Here is a 24,264-nt window from a genome sequence, read left to right as displayed (position 1 = left end):
AAGCAGTGGTATCAACGCAGAGTACTAAAGTACGATGCAGTTTGCCGAAAACGAGAAAGTATCCCATCGACGTTACCGGTACGGCAAATATATCTTACGGGCACAAGTTACGCGAACGCGAAAATTGCCAGGTCGCAAAGTACCATGTTAAATCTATCTTTGAGGGCTCGGAGGAGGATAAGAGGGAATATGAACAGTTTCTTAAAACTGTGGAGTTTGAGGAAGAGACCGATCGGAAGATCAGGAATAAAAATCTTCGCCGACGAGTCCAACAAGGTATTGAAATAATTAGTCAATAATTTTTTTATTATTCACATGAGCGTAAAAGAGATGAACAAAAACAGAAAAATATATTTATATTTTTTTTTGTAATTATTATATATGTAATTTCCGTCTTTAACTTTTCCTTGAACTTTGACAGATTTTAATTATATAAAATTTTAATTGAGATATATGTTTAATTTTACAAAATTAATATTAGATATTAATTATTAATTAATATTAATAATTATATATTAATATGAGATTTTCAAAGAAAATTAAAAAATGATAAGATTACGTACTTTAGACACTACTTATTTATCACTTAATCGCAACTCGTTACACATAAATCTGTATCATATGTCTGCTTGGATTCGACGTATTATCGTCATTTGTATAATGGGAGCTGTTGAACGCGGATAATTGCCAATCATTAATGCGACGACGACTAATCCTTAGATATGTCGACATACGAGGAGAATTTGCAGAAGCGTAGAGAGAAGCTGCGCGATCTCGTGTTGAGCGAGGAAATGAATTTGACGAGAGAGATTACGGAGGAGGCGCGGCGGGGTGAGGACGCGCGACTCGAGGAAATGCGCGCGAGAACGGAAGAGCTGAGGAAACGACGCGAAGAGAAACACGAGGCGATGGTGGCCGCCAAACGGATGCAGCAATATCTTGCCGCGTGCCCAGATATTAAGCAGGAGCTGTCGAGGAGACGAGCGATCGATGCGAAGCGGTGTAACGTGGAGCAGATGGCGGATAACGTGGCGAAGAAATCAGCCGAGAAGGAATTGGACGATTTATGGCACAAGCTGATGCTAAAGGAGCTCGAGGCGAAGAAGCGCGAAGAGACGGAGGAATCCGAAAAGCGAGCTTTAGCTCAGCGAGAAACGGCGCTCGCTTTAACCAGGCAAGTGGAGGACAGGCTAGCGCTAAAAGAGGGAAGAAACCGGGCCGAACAGGACGAACGACGGGAACATCTGGAGCGGTTGTGGGAAGACGTGCGTCGAGCCGAATTGCGGAATCTCGAAGCGGAAAGGCAGAAGAGGGAAAGATTGAAGAGAGAACTGGAGGAGCAGATTCTGACGGCGAAGAGGTTCCTCGTTGAGCGCGCTCGCCAAGAGGCCACGGTGGATCGCGTATTCAACATGCTGGTCGAGGAGGAACTGGCCAAGGAAAAGGCAAGCGCGAAGAAGGACGCGAAGGCTCTTCGGGCGGAATTACTCGCTTATCTGAAGTATCTCGAGGACTTGCGGCAGGAAGAGGTCAAACGAAATCTAGAGGTGGAAGCCATCGTCGAGCAGTCGCACAGGGATGTCGAAGAGCGACGCAACCTTGCGATGAGGAAATTCAAGGAAGCTCGCCAGCGTGCTGCGCAGGAAGTCCTTCGCGGCCGGGTGGAACAGCTAAGGGCGAAGCAGGAGGCGGATGAGCAAGAACAACGGTTCAAGATGGAGGAGAGAGAAGCTCTCGAGAGGCAGATAGAGATGAACGCCAACTTGATCGCAATGGAGCGGAAGGAGAGTAGACAAAGGGCGTTTCGTTACGGGTTGGAGCTCAAGGAGCAACAGAGGTACGTCCGAGAGATGAGACGCCGCGAATCGGAGGAGGACCGAAGGTATCACCGAGAAGAGGCAGTGAGGCAGGCGGATGAGTATCAGAAACTCACCGACGAGCTGTTGAAAGCTTCCGAAAACATCACGCCGCATCCGTTTAAAGCCCTCTTGAAGGAGTGCGCCGCACGTCACGCGGCGGAGAGGGAAGGACGTCATTACTGTCCTCCGGCTTTAACTTCCGCATAACTGCTCAGACATGAGGATCAACGAGATAGATCGGTAAGTATTATGGGCTATTAAAATTATGATGATAAGGACCTGAGATAAGATTCTAGAATTTGAGATATCGATGTCTGGAAATTTTCTTATAGAGAAATATAAGAATTTTGAATGCATAATTGATTATGCAATTTGTGCTTACATTATATTGTGTGGAATATATATATTATCAAATTTAAAACAATATAAAAAAATAGATATAATTTATTAAATCCTATATAAAATACTACGTTATTATATGGCATTTCAATCCCGTTTTTTTTTTTCTTCTACAATATTTCTCTGCTGTCATATAAAATAATATAATACTCAGTTTTATTTTCATTCTTTGATATGAATCTTGGATAAAGTATTTTTAACGTATAGAGCTAATAGCATACATAGAGTTAATTGATCTAATAATCCTTTAATGATCCTTTAATCATTTATATTCGCTAATATATTTATATACACGTTTATTAACATTCCTTTTTTTTACACACATTAATTTTGTCCATATAAAATATAACTATAATATTCACGGTTCCCGGTTTTATCTTGTCACATATAAATTTACATTTCATAGTAAAAAAATATTGCTGTTGGATCGTAATTAAGAACCATTAGTAATAGGTCGATGTAGATTAATTTCCAACCATTTATCTTTACTAGAATACTGCATTGATAATAAATACAATTCCAAGATAGAAATCACTTTTAATAAATCCTTTTGTTATCCATTTTATAAAAATATCTCTATAATACGATCGAACAAAATCTAATACAATACTTAATACAATAATATTTCGTTTCATTTTTTTCTTTCATAAACAAAATTAATTCAGAAAAAGTCTTGTACTCGTTATCAAAATAATAAAATCATTTTGCGCACAAAATTAAAAATAATATCGATATTTCTCCCGCGCGTATAGAGAGAGTTTCGAGCGACTCGGCCGATCGAAAAAAATCCTCTTTTTCGTGTAATTCGACCTGCAGTTGGTGCTCGAGATCAGAGATTTGCTCGATACGATTTTCTTGCGCTCTCCGTTCCTACCATCCGTCGGATGCTGCAGAATCCAGCGGCAAAGGACTGCTTAGGCGGTACATGTTTATCGACGGAAACGCGTTCTTGCTGCGGGAAGTTTAATACACAGGAGATCAGAGGCAGCAACCATCGAATATTAAAATCTTGTTGTCTATCTCAAAGGGGAAATTCGACAGAAAGAAATTCGCGACGAAGTTTGGGGAGGGGGGGGGGGGGGAGAAGCCATACTTTTTGCGGGCGATCTAATTATTCCGCGTACGCGCGCATCCCTTATATGACGAGGGAAATTATGATTGAAGGCTTAAGAGAGCGGATGCAATCTATCGCGTTATACGGAGTATTTTGCCGCGGCACGATGTAACGCGAGAACTCTCTCCTTCTCGGGAATGAAATGTACATATATTACATTAAAATGCGCCGCGCATTAAATCAAGATTTGCCGCTGCAATTGTGCTCACGCATATGTAATCTGTACGATATATATATATAGCGGCCAACGTATAAATCTTCATTAAACGCGGGCAACTGACAATGAGATGACATTTTATAGATCGGAGCGCTTTAGAGAGAAGGCTAAGAATTTGCTGTGCTATTAGATATTTCTAATATATCCGGTGGTTTTTTTTTTTTTCCACTGTTCTTTCGCACGAGTCGATTGTCGATTGAAAGAAAATGTGTAATAAAAGTGGAAGGCTTATTTTCTGAATATCAGACATTAGAGAAATTTTGAATCCGTAAGCTCTCATTGCTATTTGTGTTTTAGGTTTTATTATTTCATTTTGCTTTGTATCATTAAATTGATATTGTATACCGTTTCCATTTAGAAGATAACAACGTGTTATTAAATATCATCTGACTGATCAAATCTAGCCAATCACACATATTTGATAGCATATTGTTGTTGTTTAAATAAAAACGATATAAATATAAATTCTGTGAAACTAAAAGAAATAAAATAATAAAATTTAAAATTTACAACAAATAATCGAGTTTACAACTGTAAAATCTAATTTTTCATATTCGAAATATATGATTTATTCCTCCTACTTAAGATCACTTATAATAAGAAAGTATAGCGCTTCACCATAATCGTCTGTTACATATATAATCGATATCTGCCTCTTTTTTTCTCAGCGCGATTTCACTCGAGAGTATCGGTCGACTTTTTTCCCGCATCGTCGAGCATTTTACTCGGCATTGTTCGTTACACGTTAAATATTCTCCAGCATACATCGAATCTATGTGCGTGCGTGCGTGCGTGCGTGCGTATGCGTATGAATACGTCAGCTTAATACTGTAGACGCCGGTTCGTGATTGATCGAACTGCGCTGTCGGCTAGACAGCGCAGTTTGTCTCGAGATTCACCCCCGAGGTTAGAGGGTTGCCCTGGCGCCCGTTGATTGACTCGGGCATTGAGACTCGCGTAAGAGGTCGCGATCAGGTCGAGATCGGCCCGGGGGCGACAAGACGAGCATACGGATTTTTTTTTTTCTTTCTTTCTTTCTTTCTCGATGAATTATTTCACTTGGTTGCCCGAAGACAACCAGCGCACCTGCGCGCCTATATCTGCGACGATTATCGGTGGAAAAGGTCAAGCGAGGATAGGGGGACAAAAGCAAAGTGAAAAGGAAGAGCCGAAAGGAGAGGGAGAATGAAATCGCGGAGAGCTAAAAGACAGAAGGAAAGATGCGGAGAGCGAGAGATAGAGAGAAAGAAAGAGAAAGGGGAAAGGAAACAGAGAGGGTTGCGCTGTTCGAGAGAGCGAATGGACTCTGCCTCCGGGGATGTTCTTTTGACAGTCGTGTCGCTGTCGTCTCCTAAGGTCCCCCGGCGGCATTGCATTAATCTTCTTCTTCCGACCTCGCCTTATTGAAAATTCTACAGAGCGCTTCACAGTTTTTGCCGCGGACGTCTTTTATACTACCACTACCACCATCGTCACCGCCGTGTTTCCCCAGCCAGCCATCCCCTTCAGCGCGCTGCCCTGTGCTGCTACGCTTCCACGTGCGTCTCCCGGTGAAGAGAGGAGAGACGCGTCTTGCGAAGGTAGTGTCCGTCGACACGGGCGCGACGGAAGCTTCGACACAGTGATCGATAACGTTATCAATCACCGGTATCGGTAAATCTCCGACCCTCGTCTCCGGTAGCGGCGACCGCGCCGACGTCCACACATGCACATTTCGCACACCTCGGTGACTGCGAATGCCTACTGTCGAAAGTGCACGCATTCGACTCGCGATAAACGCGTCTGCCGAGAGAAATTTCGATTGTCCAAAGTGTCGGATTAACTCGTTTTGCCGCGATACGCCGCAAATAGGATGATACGAAGGTTTACAGCCGGAAATAGCGTCGCTGGAGGGTCGGCGTGTTCGATGGGAATTAGCGAGCGATAAATATCGATACGTACCTCGCAGTGAATCAATATTCTTTAGTATAGATCGATGGGCAGAATGATGTAAAAGCCGGCCACTTATCGGCTTTCCGATTAGTGCCGTTTACAATCGTCAATATTAAACTCTTATTAATATCAGGCCAAATAACTATTGGGATTAAATCAATAATACGCACGTTTCTCTTTTAATTAGATTAAAATGTTAATATATGTATCAAAGTTTTTAAAGTAGAAACTGAGAAGGACAATTATTTAGTTATCCAGCAAACTCTTAATAACGAGAATCACAGAATATTTATTATAATTCTATATAAAAGAATCTCTTACGATATTGAGGCTAATTAAAAATAAAGTTGTCGACAAAAATAATGTAAGATGATTTAAAATTTTTTATCTATACAAGTTTACCAATTTTTTTATCACAATAAGATTAATCCTATTAATTCTCCATTTTTCTGCTACACAATTGTTGTACATCCTTTCCATTAAATAAAATAATAGATTGAGCTACGTTATTGAATTTCATATTAATAACAAATATTTTTTCGTTTATTTTTAAAATTTAACGTCTACAGTTAGAAATATTTTTACCTCTTTTGTGTTTTCTGTTTTAAAGTAACAATAAAACGGAATTATTATACGTTAAGCGTATGATTATTATTTTGAATATTTATTTATTGAATAACAGTAATTACACATATACGATTACCTAAATTAATATACAATATTTGCACTGTTATTTAAGAGCGGTACTATTTGACAAAAAGCGGATACGTATAAGCGCGTATAACGACTTCATAATTTTAATCGTAAATTTCGCAAAAGCAAAACTCCGCGTATATAGCGGATTCACTTATTTTTGTCGAGAATTCAAAGTATCAATTTCTTGAGGAAAGAGTAGATTGAGAGAAAACTTTCTTCCCGCCTTCTCCTCTCTTCGTCTTTAATCAGAAAAGTTGGAAAAATCCGAACAACCTCCTCGGAACCAACGAATTAATAAACGCAACGCGTCTCCAACCCCCTTGAAATCGATGTCGTTCGCGAAGCGTGTCTCCGGCTATTTTGGAGAAAAGTTTCTCGAATATTTTTTTTTCATACCCTTTTCCTCTGTGAAGCTGCTTTGCAGGAAGCATTAGTACACTCGGAGGCGTGTCATATCCTACCATCAGCGACGTAGATTAATGTTACGCCGCCGCGTTCGCGACGGCAAAGATTGTCGCGCTTTTCACGGGAATTCCTGTATTTATGATGATAAGCTTGATTTCAACAGCCTCTCGTCGCGGTCGATTCGCGGGGTGAGGGGGTAGGGGGTAAAGGGAAACGCCATAGAAATTTCGATAAAATACACGCGACAATAAAATGATTCTCGTGTACGGATCTCATTCATTCGAGACGACTGGCGAATCGTCGTGACATAGACAGGGGAGAAGATGATTTATAGCGCGCGTGGCAGTTTGTCGGGGACTGATAGTCAGGAAATAGTCATGGCTCTAATGTAAGATTACGGCGGGCTTAAAACGAGCTTAATTCGAGGGTCTTTCTATATGAACCGCGTGGCATCCGTGATACGCCGCAAAACGGCCTAAGCCGATGTAATTTTTTTATTTTAAATTTTAGGGAGAGATGGATTGTCTTATTTTTTCTTCTTTGAAAAGAGAGAGAGAAAATTTTCTATTTCGTTTCTCTCTTTCTCTTTTCTAAAAATGTAGAATTATTTAGTTTTTTATGTTTTTAACATGTATTACGTATCTCTCTAATTATATACTCTACCTACTTAAATAACCGCAATTTTTATGCTACTTTAATAAAAACGAGTGGTTTTAAATGCGCGAATGTTCATATATTTGAGCAAGATAATCTTTATTGATTTTAGCCAGCTAATAAAAATCACTGGCGTATTTACTCATGCAAAGTTAACTTTTAAGAACGTTTTTGATAACCATTTAATCTACATTAAATTCTATGGATTTAATTTTCTATTATTAAGGATAAAGAAGGTAAAAGAATCGGGCGAGCTTACATTCCTGCACGTTATACCTTAAGTTACCGCGTGTACACTTAGGGAAATTTAATTCTCCTATATTGAACTTTACATTGTATTACCTATTATACCAGGTATATAAATATGAAACCGGAATTTTTGTATAGAAAATACACGTTTATTGTATGGAAATGATAAAAAATATTTTATTCCAAGTATTGCCCATTGCTAGCTATACATTTTTCCCATCTCTCTGACAATTTGTGGATGCCACGCCAAAAAAACTGTTGCTCCTTTGAGGCAAACCAGTCATCGAGCCATTTTCGTACATTTTCGTAAGAAGCGAAGCGCTGCTCGGCAAGCGCGTGTCCCATCCATGCAAATAAGTAGTAATCGGATGGAGCCAAGTGTGATGAGTAAGCCGCATGCGAAAGTATTTCCCAACTAAACGCCTCAATCGTTTCCTTGACCGGTTTTGCCGTGTGTGATGGTGTATTATCGTGAAGCAAAATCACTTTGCGTTGCCTTTTTTGATATTCTGGTCGTTTTTCACGCAAAGCCTGATTCAAATCGAGTTGTTGTTGCGTTTGAGCGTCATCCTCATCCAACAATGTTTGCAATTCGCTGTCTTCAAACTTTTTCGGTGGTCTTCCACGTTCTTCGTTTCTCACGTCAAAATCGCCACTTTTGAATTTTTTAAACCACTCAAAGCACTGTGATTTACCAAGAGCATGCTCACCGTAAGCTTCGACGAGCATTCGATGCGATTCTGCAGCAGTTTTCTTCAAATGGTAACAGAAAATCAATGCTGTCCGCAAATCGTAGTTTCCAGGCACAAAATTCGACATGTTCAACGCTATTAAAAACTATGCTGTTGTATGAAACTTGTATTGTTGTGAGTTGAAAATCTTTATCAGATGTCAAAACAAGAAAATGGCGCCAATGATGCGGTTTGACGGTAACTACAGCTAGGGCCATCTATGGGCAAATTCCGGTTTCATATTTATATACTGGGGTACATACATACATACATACATACATACATACATACATACATACATACATACATACATATATATATATATATATATATATATATATATATATATATATATAATCGAGTAAGAAATCGCGTATCGTGTAAACTGATTACTATTTATATTTTCACTTTTGCAACATCCAAGGAAAATTTATTTCGATACGTTCTTTCCTTCTTTTTGTTTAGCTGGGAAATTATTTTCTAACGCAGAACATCGAACAAGATTTCGGTTCTCTTGGCGATTCGATCCGACACAACCGCCGTGATCAACCGCACACTCGCGCGCCCGCGGATGCTGCGTTAGAGTGCGTCAGAATGGGCGCATGCAGGAGGAGATGCACGCGTCGGCGGACAATTCGCGATTGCGGGCATATGCCGGCGACTTGATGGTTCGCGCGGGACGTGGGACGGGGATCGGGAAGCCGAATGGTAATTTGTGGTTTCGGCTTAGTTAAACATAGCGGCGCGACCGCGCAAACTCGACCGTGGTTTAAAAAGCGGACGGAATGTTTGCGACCATTCTTCCGATTAGGCACGTACGCCGACTGAAATTTTTACTTCGAGCGTTATCTTTCATTATTTACGATATCGAATCTAATGCGCGCAACGCAACCTTCTTTATTAAATACGTTTGCACAATCGTAAAATATATCGGCGACGAGGTTTAAAGCTACTAGGAATAAATTAGTCTACGATGTAAAACGCGCACATTTATAATATTATTCATGAATACAAAACATATACGATTCATATGTATAAACATGTTAATTTATACATATATATATATATATATACACATTAATATATTCACGTTTTAATAATATTTTCTCTTCATATAATTATGCCAGAATTGATTATAAAACATTTCACATTATATATATACAATATTCAAATTCACGCCATTATCATATTACAATCGTCACTGTAATAACTCGTTTCAATTGCAGATGTAAAGAGAGAGTAATATAAAGAGAGTATTCTCTCTCTCTCTCTCTCTCTCTCAAGTAATATGAAAAAAAGATAGAGTGCGCGGCTGAAAAGACCTTCGGTTAATAAAATTACGGGAAGCTGAAAAAGCACGCACGGACGCGAGTCAGCGCCCCGGCCCCTTTTCTCCCCCGTAAACATAAACCTCCCGCCCGAGCCGTCGACGGCTGTTCCCGTCGAGAGAAAATACAGCAGGTGAGGGGTGAATGCGTGCGCGAGACGACAAAGCGCGGTGGTCGATCGCGGTCGGGACGGCTACGTTACCGAGAGGCCAACGAGACCACGAGATCCCGGCCGGCCGAAAATTCCTTCCGTATATGCGCGCGATGATAAAAAATATGTAATGCGTAATAATTACCGAGCGAAAGGGAAACGTCTCGGAAAGCTCGGGGGAGGAGAACAGGTCTTCTCCTCGCGATCGATCGCCGTTCGATCGCGAACGAATTATCGGGATATCGAGAGTGCGCGGACTCTCTCCCTCTTCTTCCCCTTTCCGCTAACCGACGCAATTACAACGGCCGGAAAGCTGACTTGGCGGCGACCGGACTGTGCCCCTCTTCCTTCGGTCTCCACACGTCCGTGGATGAATTTTCAATTCGCACGGCGATGGAGGGGAATCGATTTTCTTTTTCGGCCGAGCGTACCGCGGCGGAAATAAATTCGCGGTTAACGTTCCTCGCGGCGGTCGCTCTTACCGAGGAACGTTCCGCTACGATCGCGAGAGGAACGAAAGGGGGAGCGGGACACACGAGAGCGATAGCCGTTCGCTCCCCCTGACATTCTATTTACCGGAAAGACGGCGATATTATGCAATCGATGGGAATGCGCCGCGCACACGCGTACACTATACACACAAAGATCTTTCTCGAGGAGACGTCGGCGACTGGAGGGACAGAGGGGTTGAGGGAAACTCGAGGCGTGCTCCGTCTGTCGACATGGGCGGTGGCGAATTCGCGACCGGTGTTGTTAAGGATACGATATATTAATTCTTTAGAGAAAGACAAAGTTAGGGGGATGTCGATCGTTTTGCGGATTCGAACGACTCTTTATTTGTACTTTGATCTATTCTCGAGAGTTATTATCAATCTCAAATATTGGATGATTGCATAAGTTCGTGCCCGATTTAAATATAAACTTCAATAGATTATATTTTAGAGATAACACTTTTATTAATCAATTATATAGTCTCCATTCTTTTCTACAATGGTTTTTCAACGATCTATAAGCTTGTCGATTCCATTTTTAAAGAAAGAACTTGGTTTATCTTGAAAAAAGTTTGTAAGGTGGTTTTCGACAGCTTCCTCGGAATTGAGATTCTTGCCATTTAAACTATTCTGCAAAGACCGGAACAGATAAAAATCTGAAGGCGCAATATCTGGAGAATATGGCGGGTGCTGCAGAATTTCCCATTGCGACTCCTGCAGTTTTCCTGCAGCTTATTCCTTTCAGTCAGGAGATGCGGCACCCACGTATCAAGCTTGGAAATGTATCCAAGCTTTTTTAAATAACGAAAAGCGGTTGAATTATCGATATTCAGCCTCTCAGCAATATCCTCAGTTGTAATCCTTGGGTTTCTTTCCACTAAGGCATGCACAATGTCATCATCGATGCCAGAAGGCCGTCCAGAGCGGGGTTGATCCTCCATGTTGAAATCACCATTTCGAAATCTGCCAAATCACTTTTTGACTGTTCGGAGAGCAGGAGCGCGATCCAAATAAACGCTTTGAATATTTTTTTGTGCAATCCCAACACTCACGTCTTTCCGAAATTTATATAGCAATACATGCCGCAAATGCACCTTTCGTTCTCCATTTTTAATGATTTCTCTTATGCACAAATGGACTTATCTGAACAATGTCTGACGCTAAATTGACATAAGACAACGTCATCTATTCGGTGTAAGCAACAATTACCACACGAAAACAATAGAACTCCGCCATGCAGTAACTTAATGCCATCTATGAAAATCGGGCACGAACTTATGCAATTATCCAGTATGTTAAAATTTTAATAAATAAATTAATATATAAAGAAGCAACTTGGACAACAAAATTTTACGTACATATTAAAAACAACGGAATTATTTCAAGTCGTCAAGAGTAGAGAGAGTGCGATATCGCATTTCACGAGAATATTCGCGCTGGGGGTTTGATTTGATTCCCCCGTAGCGGTTGAGGCTTAACAACCTCGGTCGCGAGATGCACCGCTATCGCGATGAACTTTTCGGTAAGGATATAGCGAGAGGTTCGTCCCCGCTATCTCTTCCCTCTGCCTACCCTTCTTCCTTTCTCATAGTGAGTTATAGAAACAGTTTGCGGTATCGCTCCGCCATTTCGGCGGGCACCGCTACCATAGACGGCGGCTCTTATATATTCGAGCAATATTGCACCGATATTGCATGCTGTAACCCCTTCAGACTCTGCCGCGTTACATAGGGGGAAAACGGGTCGGGAGGTGAATCGGAGGACGGGAAGAGTACTATTATTTCCTTCGACGCGGCTGACTCTTCGTATAGATGATCGTATATAGTCCCCTAGTCGGTTGCGCGAAAATTCTAAAGAGAATGAATCGAGGTGAGCGGAACGATTTATTTCGAAGGGAACTCGCTCGATTTTGATGCTCTTAAGCGATCTATTACGGCACGTTCTGTGTTATATAAAATTCTGGAGGTACAGTATTTATTCTTTTGCGAAACACGCGTCGAAATTTGAAAAAAAAAAAATATATATATATATATATAATTAAAAAGAATGAAGGAATGAAAATTTTCAACTCCTTTTCTAATCGCCCCGAACACATATTATTAACGCATGTGTCGCATGAAAATATAGATTACACTCAATTTACAATGTACGCAATCGTTTCAATAACAATTATTATCATACTATTATCATTTATTATATATTGTTATAATTGTCAAAATTATTATCGCACGTATTATTGTGTTTCCGTAATTACAATATATTTTCGAAATGTGTACGGGCGCAGAATTTAAACGATATGCGATTACGCATTCGTACAACCGCCGGTATCCCGGCCAATCCGCGATTATCGTCGCTAATCTACCATTCGGATCTTTTCAAATTCCACCCGATAACGTCGTTTAGTACGGCGAAGAAGAAAAATGAACGCAACGGCTCTAATTAACACGCGGGGAGACGCGAAGCACGGCGGGACGCTACATTTTTTTCTCCCCTTTCTTCTTTAGATCCAGAAGCGAAAGCCGCGCTGCGGGATCTCGACAGACCTCGCCATCTCAATTAAGATATCGCCGAGCTTAATGCTTCGATTCGCATTCCGCGACGCTAATCCCCGCAGGGATTCGGCGAAACGTCGCCGCCGCCGCGGAGTTTGTCGCGGGCGAGCGCGGAGATCGAAAGAGAGGAGAGGAAAAAGTGATAGAGGATCAACGAAAAGAAGGCGCGCGCGATACGGATATTACCTTAATTACCGGGAGGACAAGGATGGATAAGAGAGGGCCTGCTGCCGCGGCGAGGATTCGGCTTATCTTATCCGGGCTCACGGTCGGGTATCGAGTCCCGATGTTCTTCGTCGGCGTTATTAGCATAACACAGGATTAGGGGGTTCGACGCGCACATACTGCGTGGGCGATGCGCACGCGCGGACCTTGAGACGACGAGGACGATTAAGAAGAGGACAACGAGAAAGAGAGAACGGGCGAATATAACGTAGGCTCTGGACCCCGACGGGATCGACGCCGGATATCACGCCGCGTTGTTCAGATACGACGCTCGATACATGAGCGAGAGAGGAAGGGGGAGGGGGCGCGCGGGCCCCCGGCGATATCACCTCAGTCCCGCTCGGTCGCATCTCGATTGTATGCATTATTCAAGCGACGACGAATACGCGGGACCGCTCGCACCGCTTATCCGAACAAGAACATCGCGGCGGTCCTAAATGTTCGATTTCGCATCCCCGGTGCGGTACCGGATTCATGGGCGCGGGGCCTTAACTCGTGGGCGCTTTCCATAGATACGAGCCTCGGAGGTAGTTGACGTTTCGACGGTGCGCCGAACGGACTGTATAATATTGTATGTGTATACGTGCTCACATTTTACGCTTCTCTCCTGCTTCGTTATTTATTTAGAAGGACTAACAATCAATTTCACAGTGACAGTTTCTTTAATTCTCTAGCAACGCTAACAATAAGATTATACTTTGCATGAGAATTATTGATCAAAATTAATTCTCCGCAACTGTAAGGAACAAAACAATTGTCGGGCCATGAAAGGTCAGAGGTCCGCTGCATATATTATCCATTATACATTGAATACTTCTATATAAATTTACATAAAAGCATCCACGCACCATATATATGCAACATTTTTGTTTCGTATATTAATGCATTATTATTTTTATATAAATTTATAAATAATAGATTCATCATTTATATAATTGTAATTGTAATTAATTATATCATATAATTTTATATTTTACACGTATGTGCGTTTGTGTCTGCGTGTACGTGCGTATATATGTATAGATAGATGTTGCAAGCTCTTTGTAAAAAAGCAGACTTTATAAAAAAACCTAATCTTTTCATCAAATGTCAAATTTTTATAGGCACGCATATATGCGTGTGTATCTTTTTTATATAATATAAACTATAAAATGAAAAGATATCTCTAAATATCTTTTGCTTGGTACTTTGAATTAATATTATGATCGGAGATTTAATCGAATTCCGTTGTACAGTTCGACTGCGTATCGTTTGTCTAAGCGAGACCATGACAAGGTCATAAAATCAACGCTATCGCACGTAACGTTGCGGGTCTGAACTCAAATGTCGAAACGTCGGTATACGATGCTGGATCCGCAAATTAATTAGGAAACGATCTCGCTACGTGAAACATTGGTGAGTAATCGAGGGTATGAGTTTGGTTTAATTGTACATCCATAAATACCTCGTGTACTCTGTAAGACTAGCTGAACATCCGACGGTGGAACACGCGCATAATGTTACGATCGGCAACACGCGATACTCGTCGGCAGGAAATTACAGATTATCGATGAAACGGCAACAGTTGATATCCGGAATATTTAGCAATGTGAGCGTAATTTGCGCCCGATACATAATTTCATCCAACTGCGCGATAAGCGCCTTTAATTCTCTAGCAAAAAAAAAATATCGTTGTATTAAAACTATTGAACTCTTGATTTGTTGAAGGAAACGGATATTATACGGAGGCTAAAATATCCTCATTCTTCGCGAGAAATTTTTCGGATGCGCTTATTGGCTGTCTCTTGAGGGAACCTATTGGCCTTTTCTCGAAAAATTTTTACGATATCCAGAAGTTTTTCGTCGGATAACCAATCAGTGCGTTCGACAAATTCGTCGTCCGACATGTGAAATATTGGGGCAACTCCGTTCTCCGTGCCGAAGTCGAAAGATTTGTATTTTGAGATAGTACGAAATTGTATTATTGGTGATTTTTTAAGTATAAATGTATGAATACACATATGATAATATTTTGTTTCTAATTATTTATTTTCATACAAATCACAAAGAAAGTTTTAAAGAAGTCATTAATTTAAGGGGTTAATAAAGATTATAAAGTATATAATAAAGGAGAACAAGGTTTATATGTGCTCTTTATTCTCTTTTATTTCTTTCGAATAAAAGAGAATAAATTTTTCTTTTCAACTCATTAGTTAAAAGTTTAGAATTTTGTAAGCTGGACTCGCTTACATCCAAATGATTTTTAGGGACAAACGACACGTGGTGGTTAATGTGTCGCACATATGTAGCGCATAATTCACTCACGACTTATTTGACTTTTCGTTAAAACCGCGACATAAAAGATTCGATGAGGCAGCACGAAATGTTATCTCGTGGCGATCTAGTTCTCAAATCAATTGGGAAACAATTATTGTGCACGGCAGTTCCGTTCACAATTAGTCGCTATGCAGTTGAGGAATATGGTTGCGGTAATATTCCAATGAATGCGATGCGATAATACATGTACATTATACAGAATATACCGCAGTTGCGAATGCAAATTACGAAAACGTTTTCCACACAAAGCGTACGGAAGACTTGAAACTTATTGTCGTCTCAATCCACATTGTAAAAATATCGTTATATTTTTGGAGAAGATAAAAATATTCTTCGAGAGAGAAATTGTGTATATAATTGACAAAAAAATTCTACACCACGTGAAACTGTCCGAATGACACATGTAATGTCGACTGATGAATGTTGATCTCGGAGATGGTTCGTAAAACGATGTGTGGAAAAATCGGGTGACGGTTTCAACGCACAAATTAAATTGCTTCCGCGAGGGAACATCTCGACCCTCTCGGCGCTCACATCGATCGATTAGGGTTCCACGGCGACAGCAGGAGAGAGAAATAACGTTTTTGGGAAATAAATTGAAAAACGCCGCGTGTAAGAGACACGCCCTCGGAGTGTTTAATTACTCCGACGGGGCAATTAGGCCTAACGAACGACACTTATGTCACCGTACAGAGCTCTTCGCGCGCGCGTAACGAGTCATCCGATATTTATCTATTCCACTCGCTTGTCCGGCCGTCCCCCTTCTTTCTCTCTCGACAGTTGAATTCTTTACCGCTTGATAGATGATAATGATAGATGGATTCGACGCGTAACGTCGGCTGAAATCTTTCGCCCGGCATGATGGATAATAATGATTCGCCTGGTTGACGTATCATCGGCAGCAGCTTTTATTCGCGTGATAGATAACGCGCCGCGCGGACGTAGGCGGTCGCGTGTAAACGTTTTTTTATGTCCGATCGACAGTATCGAGAATCAGTTAATATAGACGCGAACGATACGGAACGAGCGAGTATAACCGGGAAATTGGCCGAGAACAGATCGCGAAAGAGTCACCGCGAAGATAACGATTAATCAATAACGGACATCTGAGAATCTTTGAGACATGGCGTCTATTAATCTCGTGTCCTTTCCGCGTTGTCCTTTAATTCAACGCGGTTCGCGCTCGCGCGGATATTAATTCACACGCCCGGAGTAATTACGCGGCTATAAACGATTCGGCAGCGCGATAACTAACGGCAGCCGAAATAATGAATAATTGTTGCGTTGTTACATGCAACGGGGTCTCGTGCAAGCGCGCGTCCGCGACGCGGGTCACGTGGAATGCTTGCAATTAAATCAATTAAGCGACCCTTCTGTTTAAACGGAAATGGATACTAATTTGCGCCCGGAGTAATTTCGCGACCGTACGACAAATAAGGGATAACTAACAACCGTCGTGTTGACACGTTCGCGAAGCACTTGACATCAAACGTGCCGAGAGACTCTGTAATGTTACGGGACTATATAATGTATCGCGTTTATTTCTCAAATGCAGATTCTCTTGCCCGCGTACTTACTGATAATGCGCAAAATGTCTTATAAGAGCAGAATAGGAAAATGGGAAATAAAGTTTTTTATTTTTGTCACACATATTGTAAAATGACCCTTTTATTTCACGAATAAACAATGCGAACACTTTATTAGTTATCGCCCCGCGTGGCGATACAAAAAGCGATAGGTTATTCCGTTTCGAGACAGACAATACATTTTTCACGCGGATACTGTCACTCCTTGTTACGCGGTGCCGATCGATCATTATGCTACATATTGTATGTATGACCGCGGGCATATCATATTCGCATTATTCGCGCTGTATACCCAATAAATTGTAATTGATAGCAATGAAAATCGATATCGCGCTATCATCATTATCACTGCCGTGACTCAAGCCAATAATTGGATTGTTATTCATCGTAGAAAATTTAATGCACGATATACTCTCAATATAATGTGACCGCGCGTATACACGATAGTTTCTTTTGCGATTTCGTACACTCTTTCGCAGGTTTACAACGCACGGGGTACGACGCGCGCGCGCAGGGGCAGCTAATATATCGCGTTAAGAATGAATCGGGAACTTACAATGGGAAAAGCGTGAAATATAAATTACTCGCGCTGAGCGACCTGGTTGAAAATGAAAGGGGTTGGCTCTCTCGAGTGAATTTCAATCGTCGGTGAGACCGGACGCGCGCGACCCATTTTTCCGCGTTCGAAAAATTTTGTTCCCTCTCGCCATGTATATCTATCGCTATACCTCAGCCTCTCGTCTCGACGACGCGAAACTTTTTGCGTGGCCCGGTCTCCATACTTTTATGATCGTCCATTCTCTCCGCCGCAAATGTAGCGGATACTGACTGCTCTCGTCATTTCCCCCTCCCCTCCCCCTCCCTATCCAGAATTCACCTCTTCCTCTTTCTCTCTTATGCTTCTATAGTTCCCGCTTTAATATACGGTTCGATTATTCTTGGCCGTTATATCCAGAAACTTCAACGAGAAGGATCCCGTTAAGCGAATCGATACGTTCAATGGGCAACAGTTCACTCTATCTGGACCTTATTATCTGGTTTTAAGGATAAATGTATATCGCACTTCGTTCCGGCGATACTGTCCCTCTCTTTTTTTCTTTGTTCGTGGATTATCTAGACACGTGTGGGGTATATATCGTGGTGCGATAGAGACGAGTTTCCGAGATCGTTCGCGAAGTCGAGCGACAATCAAATTTGACTTAACGCTCGATAAACTTCCGGGCCGATTAAATTTTAGCACTCGACGTGAATATCGATGGCCTAAGACTTATCTCTGAACGACGCTTGCGATTCTACGCGTTACATTTTTCGCGAAACTAAAATTCACGGATCAATCGTTCCCGTCTCGTCGCGCATCGTTTCGTCGAGCGCGGTTACAGAAGATTCGCCATTAATTCCTATATTCTCTTGACGCGGTCGGTTTTTAACGAGGCGCGATTTATCGTCCGGTGGATTCCTCGCGATTTGAAATTAAATTTCATAAGTTTAAAGTTAGGAAAAATGATCGCGGCACGAGTTCTCGCGCGAACAACTTCAATCCGACACGTTTTCAATTACGCTACCTACGCGGTACAATGTATTTCGCTTTAATGTAATATAAAGCGCCGATCTTCTTCTCTCAACCTCGGGGCCACGGTGCTCGGTTATCATTAAAGGCAAGAGAAACGCGATTTAATGCGAAAAAATGAGTTGTATGAGACTTTGTTCGTGTGATAATTCATTTTCTTTCTCGCCTATGTTCTCTATAATTATTTGTTATATATATATTTTTATTTTATTTATTTAAATTCGTAATATTATTGTTATATACGATATATATATTAGGTGTACAACTTTGCTTCCGCCGTTTTTTTCCGAAATTCGAGGCTTTATTGTAAAAAACTGGTTATACATTTATGATTCAAAGTATTGTCCACTCCCAATGATCGTGCCAATTCTTTTTGACTTTGACTCGAGTCTTCATTAAGTAATGCCTCCAATTCTGCATCTTCGAAAACCTTCTCTCTTCCACCGCTATGCCGGTCTTCGACGTGAAAATCACCGTTCTTGAAGCGTTGAAACCATTCGCGACACGTTCTTTCACTAATAGCGGCTTCACCATAAGTATTCGAGAGCATTCGATGAGCCTCAGCCGCAGATTTCTTCATATTGAAGCAGAAAATTAAAACCTCCCGCAAATGACGAGAATTTGGCTCGTAAACTGACATTTTCAATCGAGAATAACTTTATGACGCAGACACAAATCGACTAATGTTTCTATGGGGTTATGTTGACAGATGCTCAAGTTTATCGCATGACGTCTATGATCTATATATTTCGACCACTACTTACCGCTAAAGCCATCTATAGGAAAACGGCGGAAGCAAAGTTGTACATCTCTAATATATATATTACGTTCTTTAATATTTTTTACATTAATTAGAATAGATCCAAAGTGAAGATATATATATTTATTCACGCGTATCGCGCGCGATTGTGAATTTTAATTCACTCTATGTATACGTGTATGGCGCATAATATTTTCATAGAAGACTTTTAACTCCCATTGGTCCGTATTAAAACCTTCATTAAAATTGCAACGATTCGTCGTTTGCTATTAATTTCATATAGTGCTCTAATTAAAGTTATATCAAAAACGTAGTTAGTTCTCACAGTTGATAATTACTTGTTTTGAAATCGTTTAAGCCACGTAAATGGGTGTTTTTTTTTATCCCGTTAGCAAATTTCCATCATCGCCTTTTTATCTCTCTTTTAACTTTTTGCATTAAAATTCTAATACTTAGGAGATGAAAATACTGTGAACATTACTTTAACCAGCTTTTACCGAAGATGCGATCTCTCACGTTCTTTCTCTCTGTGCACTGTCTCGTGAATTTTTAAACCTCTTAAGGGTCAGCAATAGTAAAACGTCATCGAGGACTATGACGTTAGAATGACGAGAGAATGTATGCGAAAGATCTTTACAACTTAATATCCTTCCTTCAACCGAACCGTTTTAGTTTGATAAAGCGAACTTTTAAAATATACTACACAAAATTTCTGCCACTTAATCTGACGTGTGACATAAAAAAAAGTAAAACGATTAAATGCGACAGCGCAATTTCGGAACGACTCAAACCCGTGATGTGTAAAAAAATTCAGTTGGAATTTTTGAAAAATAATTTTCTCTTTCTACCTGTGATATATGTTGTCACGTTAATGATACATTTTCCACGGTTGCTCGATGTACCAGCGAGAACGGGTTTCGTTAAATGGAAAGTCATTTATGCGAACATAAATTGCGAGAATTATTCGCGCATATTTCCTCGCTACTGACGTTACAATCAGGAATGACCGATGCGGATATCAGTGACTTCCTTCAACCAATCAACGGTGGAAATATCCATTGCGTGATTTAAAGTGTTTTACCTCATTCAACTATAGCTCGTTTACGGAGCTCTTTTTCATCTACGTCAAGGAGGACTGAGCGTGTGATTTTCCGTAATAAAGAATTTCGCGCGAAGTTGAAAGGGAGTCGGAGACAGGGGAAGAATCCTCCGGCGAACGTCGAAGAACGCTTGGGAGAGGTCGCGGGGGAAGGTCGGCGTCGCAAATTTGAGCTTAGGGTGATTAATCGCGCCCTGTTACCGGTGCACAATTACTTACACGATGACGCGTAATATGCGAGTCGAGCGGCGCTTCGCGGGTTATTATACACACCCTGCGCCAGGGCCGGGTGTTTATTACCGTCCCTCGTGTCACTCTGGCAGAAACACAAAAGAAACCCTATTAGCATTAGCTATGCAAACGATTTTTAAGAGAACCCGCCGCGTTACGAGAGAATGAGAAGGAGAGAAAGGTACGAGATACGAGACCTCACACCATCTCTTCTTTCCTCCTTTTTATAAAAATCCCACGTGAGACATGTTTTCCGAAGAAAATTGCCATAGAGCGTTCCCGCGCACACATGCCAATCTCTAATCTCATTCTCCTCTAAAAGGAAGCTTTGGACGTTATATCTTCTCCTCCCCATTCCCCTCCCCTCTCTCTCTCTAGCTCTTCATATACATCCTTAAACACGACCGCCTACAGCGTGCCGCGATCATGTATTATGCATTCGCCACCCCGAAACACGGGCGAGCGTGTATTATACGTGTGTGTGTATGTGTGTGTGTGTGTGTGTGTATGTTTGTTTGTTTGTGTGATGTGAGATGAGATGAGCGTGTCATGTACGCGCGTATGTGGAGAGCGTGTGTTCTCAACGCGCCAGGATGAAAGAGAAGCTTCAAAACAGACGTTTTGGCAATTTTCCACTTTCGACGCAAAGATTCCTTTCCTGCCTTTCCTTCTCTTTGAATCTCGCATTGCGCGGCTGAATCTTTTATTCCTCCTCCTCCTCCTCCTCCTCCTCGCGAAATTCGCGATCGTTTGGATTTTGGATCCGACGTAAATGTTTGAGCGGATTATTTATTTTGAATATTATTATACACGACGAATTTTGCTACGCAATGTACAGAAAGAATTTCGTTCCTCGTCTCCGAACGAATATCCAGATAATAATCTTCTATCTGCGCGCAAAGTTGTCACTCGAAGATTCATAAGTGTTTTATAAAAAAGGTGTGACGTGCGTAAAGAGAGTAAAATTCATATTTCATATTTGGATCTATGAAAGATCTTTCCATTAGTTTTATCAAACTATACAATCTGTACATTTACAACTACCTTTTCGTTTCGGCTTCTTACGAAGCCGCTCTCATACGGCGACGGACATATTATGCAAAGAGATCGTAAGCCAAGTTTAGACACAATGTCTCTCTCTCATCGGATAACTCGTACTGTATATTTGTTGCTTTTGCCGCGCGTTATCCATATTCGAATCCGTTTGCCGCGGGCCACGAATTAATTTTCCATTATGTGTTTCGCGTATTGTTCCCGTCCATCGCTAATCCGTTCCCTCCTCTTCTCTCTCTCTCTCTCTCTCTCTCTCTCTCTCTCTCTGCTTTTCGCCGTAATATTCCCCGTTCTAAGTACCGATGCGCGAGCGCATTCATTAGAATACGTCGCTGGAAATTCAGCCAAAGTAATGGCAAATTGTATGCAACGAAGTCACGGTATCTGACTTTCGAAGTGCCGGGCTTGCCGAACTGCGTTGCGAGTTGCGCCCGAGTTGCTCGCCCCCGTGGGGCACGGTAGGGACGAGAGAGTGGAGGAAGGGAAAGCGTTTTCCCCCAGCCAGCGTCGTCGGGGCCACTTCGCCCGAGACATTCTAACGCTATCATGGACGTGCGTCTCGGGGACACGAGAGTGGAATCGAAAAACAGGTCCTGCCTGGGCACCGCCCGACACGACGAGCCGTGCCGTGCCCCGAGAGCCCCCCATGGGCGCATCAAAAGTTCCGAGGAGGAGGTATAAATGTGCTCAAGGAACTTTCTGCCGCGCGCGCGCTTTGTTCGCCGCCTCCTGCCGGGATTGTCTACAAAACGGTTCTCCTGGCAGGATATTCGGACGGACCCGCGCAGTTTTCCACGTAATAAGGACGATCGCGTTACGTTCTTTGTGCCCGAGATGCGCGGTTAAAATATATTCTTTTCGAGTGTTGCGCATGTATACTTTTCTTTGTCCACCACGCGCGATGGCTTTCTTCTCTTTGGTTAAATTTATTCAGGGGGGGGATAGTGAATGCGAAAGATCGTTAGAGGAACGTGGGAAAGAGAGAGAGAGAGAGAGAGAGAGGGGCGCACGTTAAATAATATTTAACGAATTTATAAATATGGAAATTTAAAAAAAAATTCCTTTATAATGTCAGACTTTTGCAGAAAAAAGCAATTATTTTATTTGTTCCATGTGTAATTTTCTTATTAATTAGAGATGTTTTGTAAGACATCAAATAGCAATGTTATTTAGACATAAATTTGTCACATTTTTTAAGAAAATTATTCTTAATGAGAAATAAACATATATATATATATATATATATGTTTTTTTGTTTCTATGCAAATTTACCGAATGTCTTATATATAGAAAATGTAGCTTTCTCTCTTTCTTTCTCGCTCGCTCTGCTTGTCTTAGAGTATGAAGGCAAAGACCATTTCGGAACTATGTTTGCCAAGTTATGGACGGCACGCGGACACGCAACACGAGCAACTATTAGATAGCCAAACTACCAAACACTTAGTAGTAACGCAGGGTAAAACCTGGTAATAATAGAATCTGCACATTGATCGTCTCTTTCTGTATTAAATAGTTGAAAAAGTTAAAATTCCAATTTCATTTGCCCATGCCGACGGTCGAACTCGCCCTATTTTGTTGGCAGTTATAATTTGTTTCGTGAAAATAATTTAATCGGGAACGCACGCAAGAAAGGCGATATACACGCAACGCGTTTGTTCGCGTTGTAGAATCGCTCCACGCGTTTCCGGATTATTTAAACGGAATGAACGAATCACGATTACGTGGATGCGGTTACTTTAACATCTTTTTTTTTTTCCTCTATATTTTCTCTCTCTGTCTTTCCCTTTCTCTCCACCTCCATCTCCATCTTAATAACGTAGCCGTGGAATACGAGAGAGGGGGAAAATTCGCAAAATTCCTCGATACTTCAACAGCGTTTCCGCGCGCTTCCCCGCAGACGACTCAATTCCATTCTGACGCACACGCGCGTCCTTTCATACTCGTTTTACGATTGACGTGAGGTCATTTCGCAAGGGTCAATTCTTACCCCGCAGTCCGTTTGGAAAAATTTCATCGTATCTGCTAGCTCGTCGTGTCGCCCGGCTCGACGTAAAAAAGCAGTCGCATCATTGATCGGTTTCTCGCGACATGTGGTTTCCCCCTTCGCGACTTCCGTATAAAACAAGGAAACAGGAAGAAACGCGCAAGTGGATTAAGAAAGTAAATTTCAATCTTACGAAAAGGGAGTATGAGTCCTTTGCCCGCCGATAAATAAATTGAATACGTCGGCGCAAAAAGGAACAAGCCCTCTTTTCATTAAGTGTTTCAGGAAACGGAGAAAGACGAATACATAAGAAGAGAGCGATTTTAGATTATTTGAACTCTCGTTCTCTATCTCACTCGTTTCATTTGTCCGCGATTGTGTGCTGCGTAAAATATGAAAGTAAAAGCTTTTCGCCGATTTAATATTTCCACCATTTGTACAAATAATTATTTGAAAAAGAACAGCCTCTGTGTATGAGCCAGTTGACCTGCTTTTCCATTGGAGAATAATTGTATAATTATCGGGTAATGAAATGCTATTATATAAATTATCCAGAAGAACTTTATTATTTTAACAGTAAAAGAGAAAAGGAGAGATAGATTTATGAGAATAAAAACAAGTCAATCCAGTAAAACTGAATAAATGAAACATTTCCAATATTACGT

At 41.4% G+C, this 24,264-nt stretch overlaps 1 protein-coding gene across 1 annotated transcript in view; it reads left to right on the top strand.

Annotated features, from left to right (window-relative positions):
• Positions 1-75: 75 nt before the first annotated feature.
• Positions 76-24,264, top strand: part of LOC138936573 (cilia- and flagella-associated protein 53) — a 58,321-nt gene continuing 34,132 nt past the window's right edge. The window contains exons 1-2 of the mRNA XM_070302096.1: positions 76-276; positions 721-2,099. Of these exons, the coding sequence (XP_070158197.1) occupies positions 723-2,066 (1,344 nt within the window). The 5' untranslated portion in view covers positions 76-276; positions 721-722 and the 3' untranslated portion in view covers positions 2,067-2,099. The remainder of the gene's footprint in view (positions 277-720; positions 2,100-24,264) is intronic.

Source organism: Polyergus mexicanus, unplaced genomic scaffold, assembly GCF_030449975.1.
Source record: "Polyergus mexicanus isolate NDT 795.1 unplaced genomic scaffold, iyPolMexi1.0 SCAF_9, whole genome shotgun sequence".
Taxonomy (NCBI): domain Eukaryota; kingdom Metazoa; phylum Arthropoda; class Insecta; order Hymenoptera; family Formicidae; genus Polyergus; species Polyergus mexicanus.
This window is presented reverse-complemented; position numbering and strand designations above follow the sequence as displayed.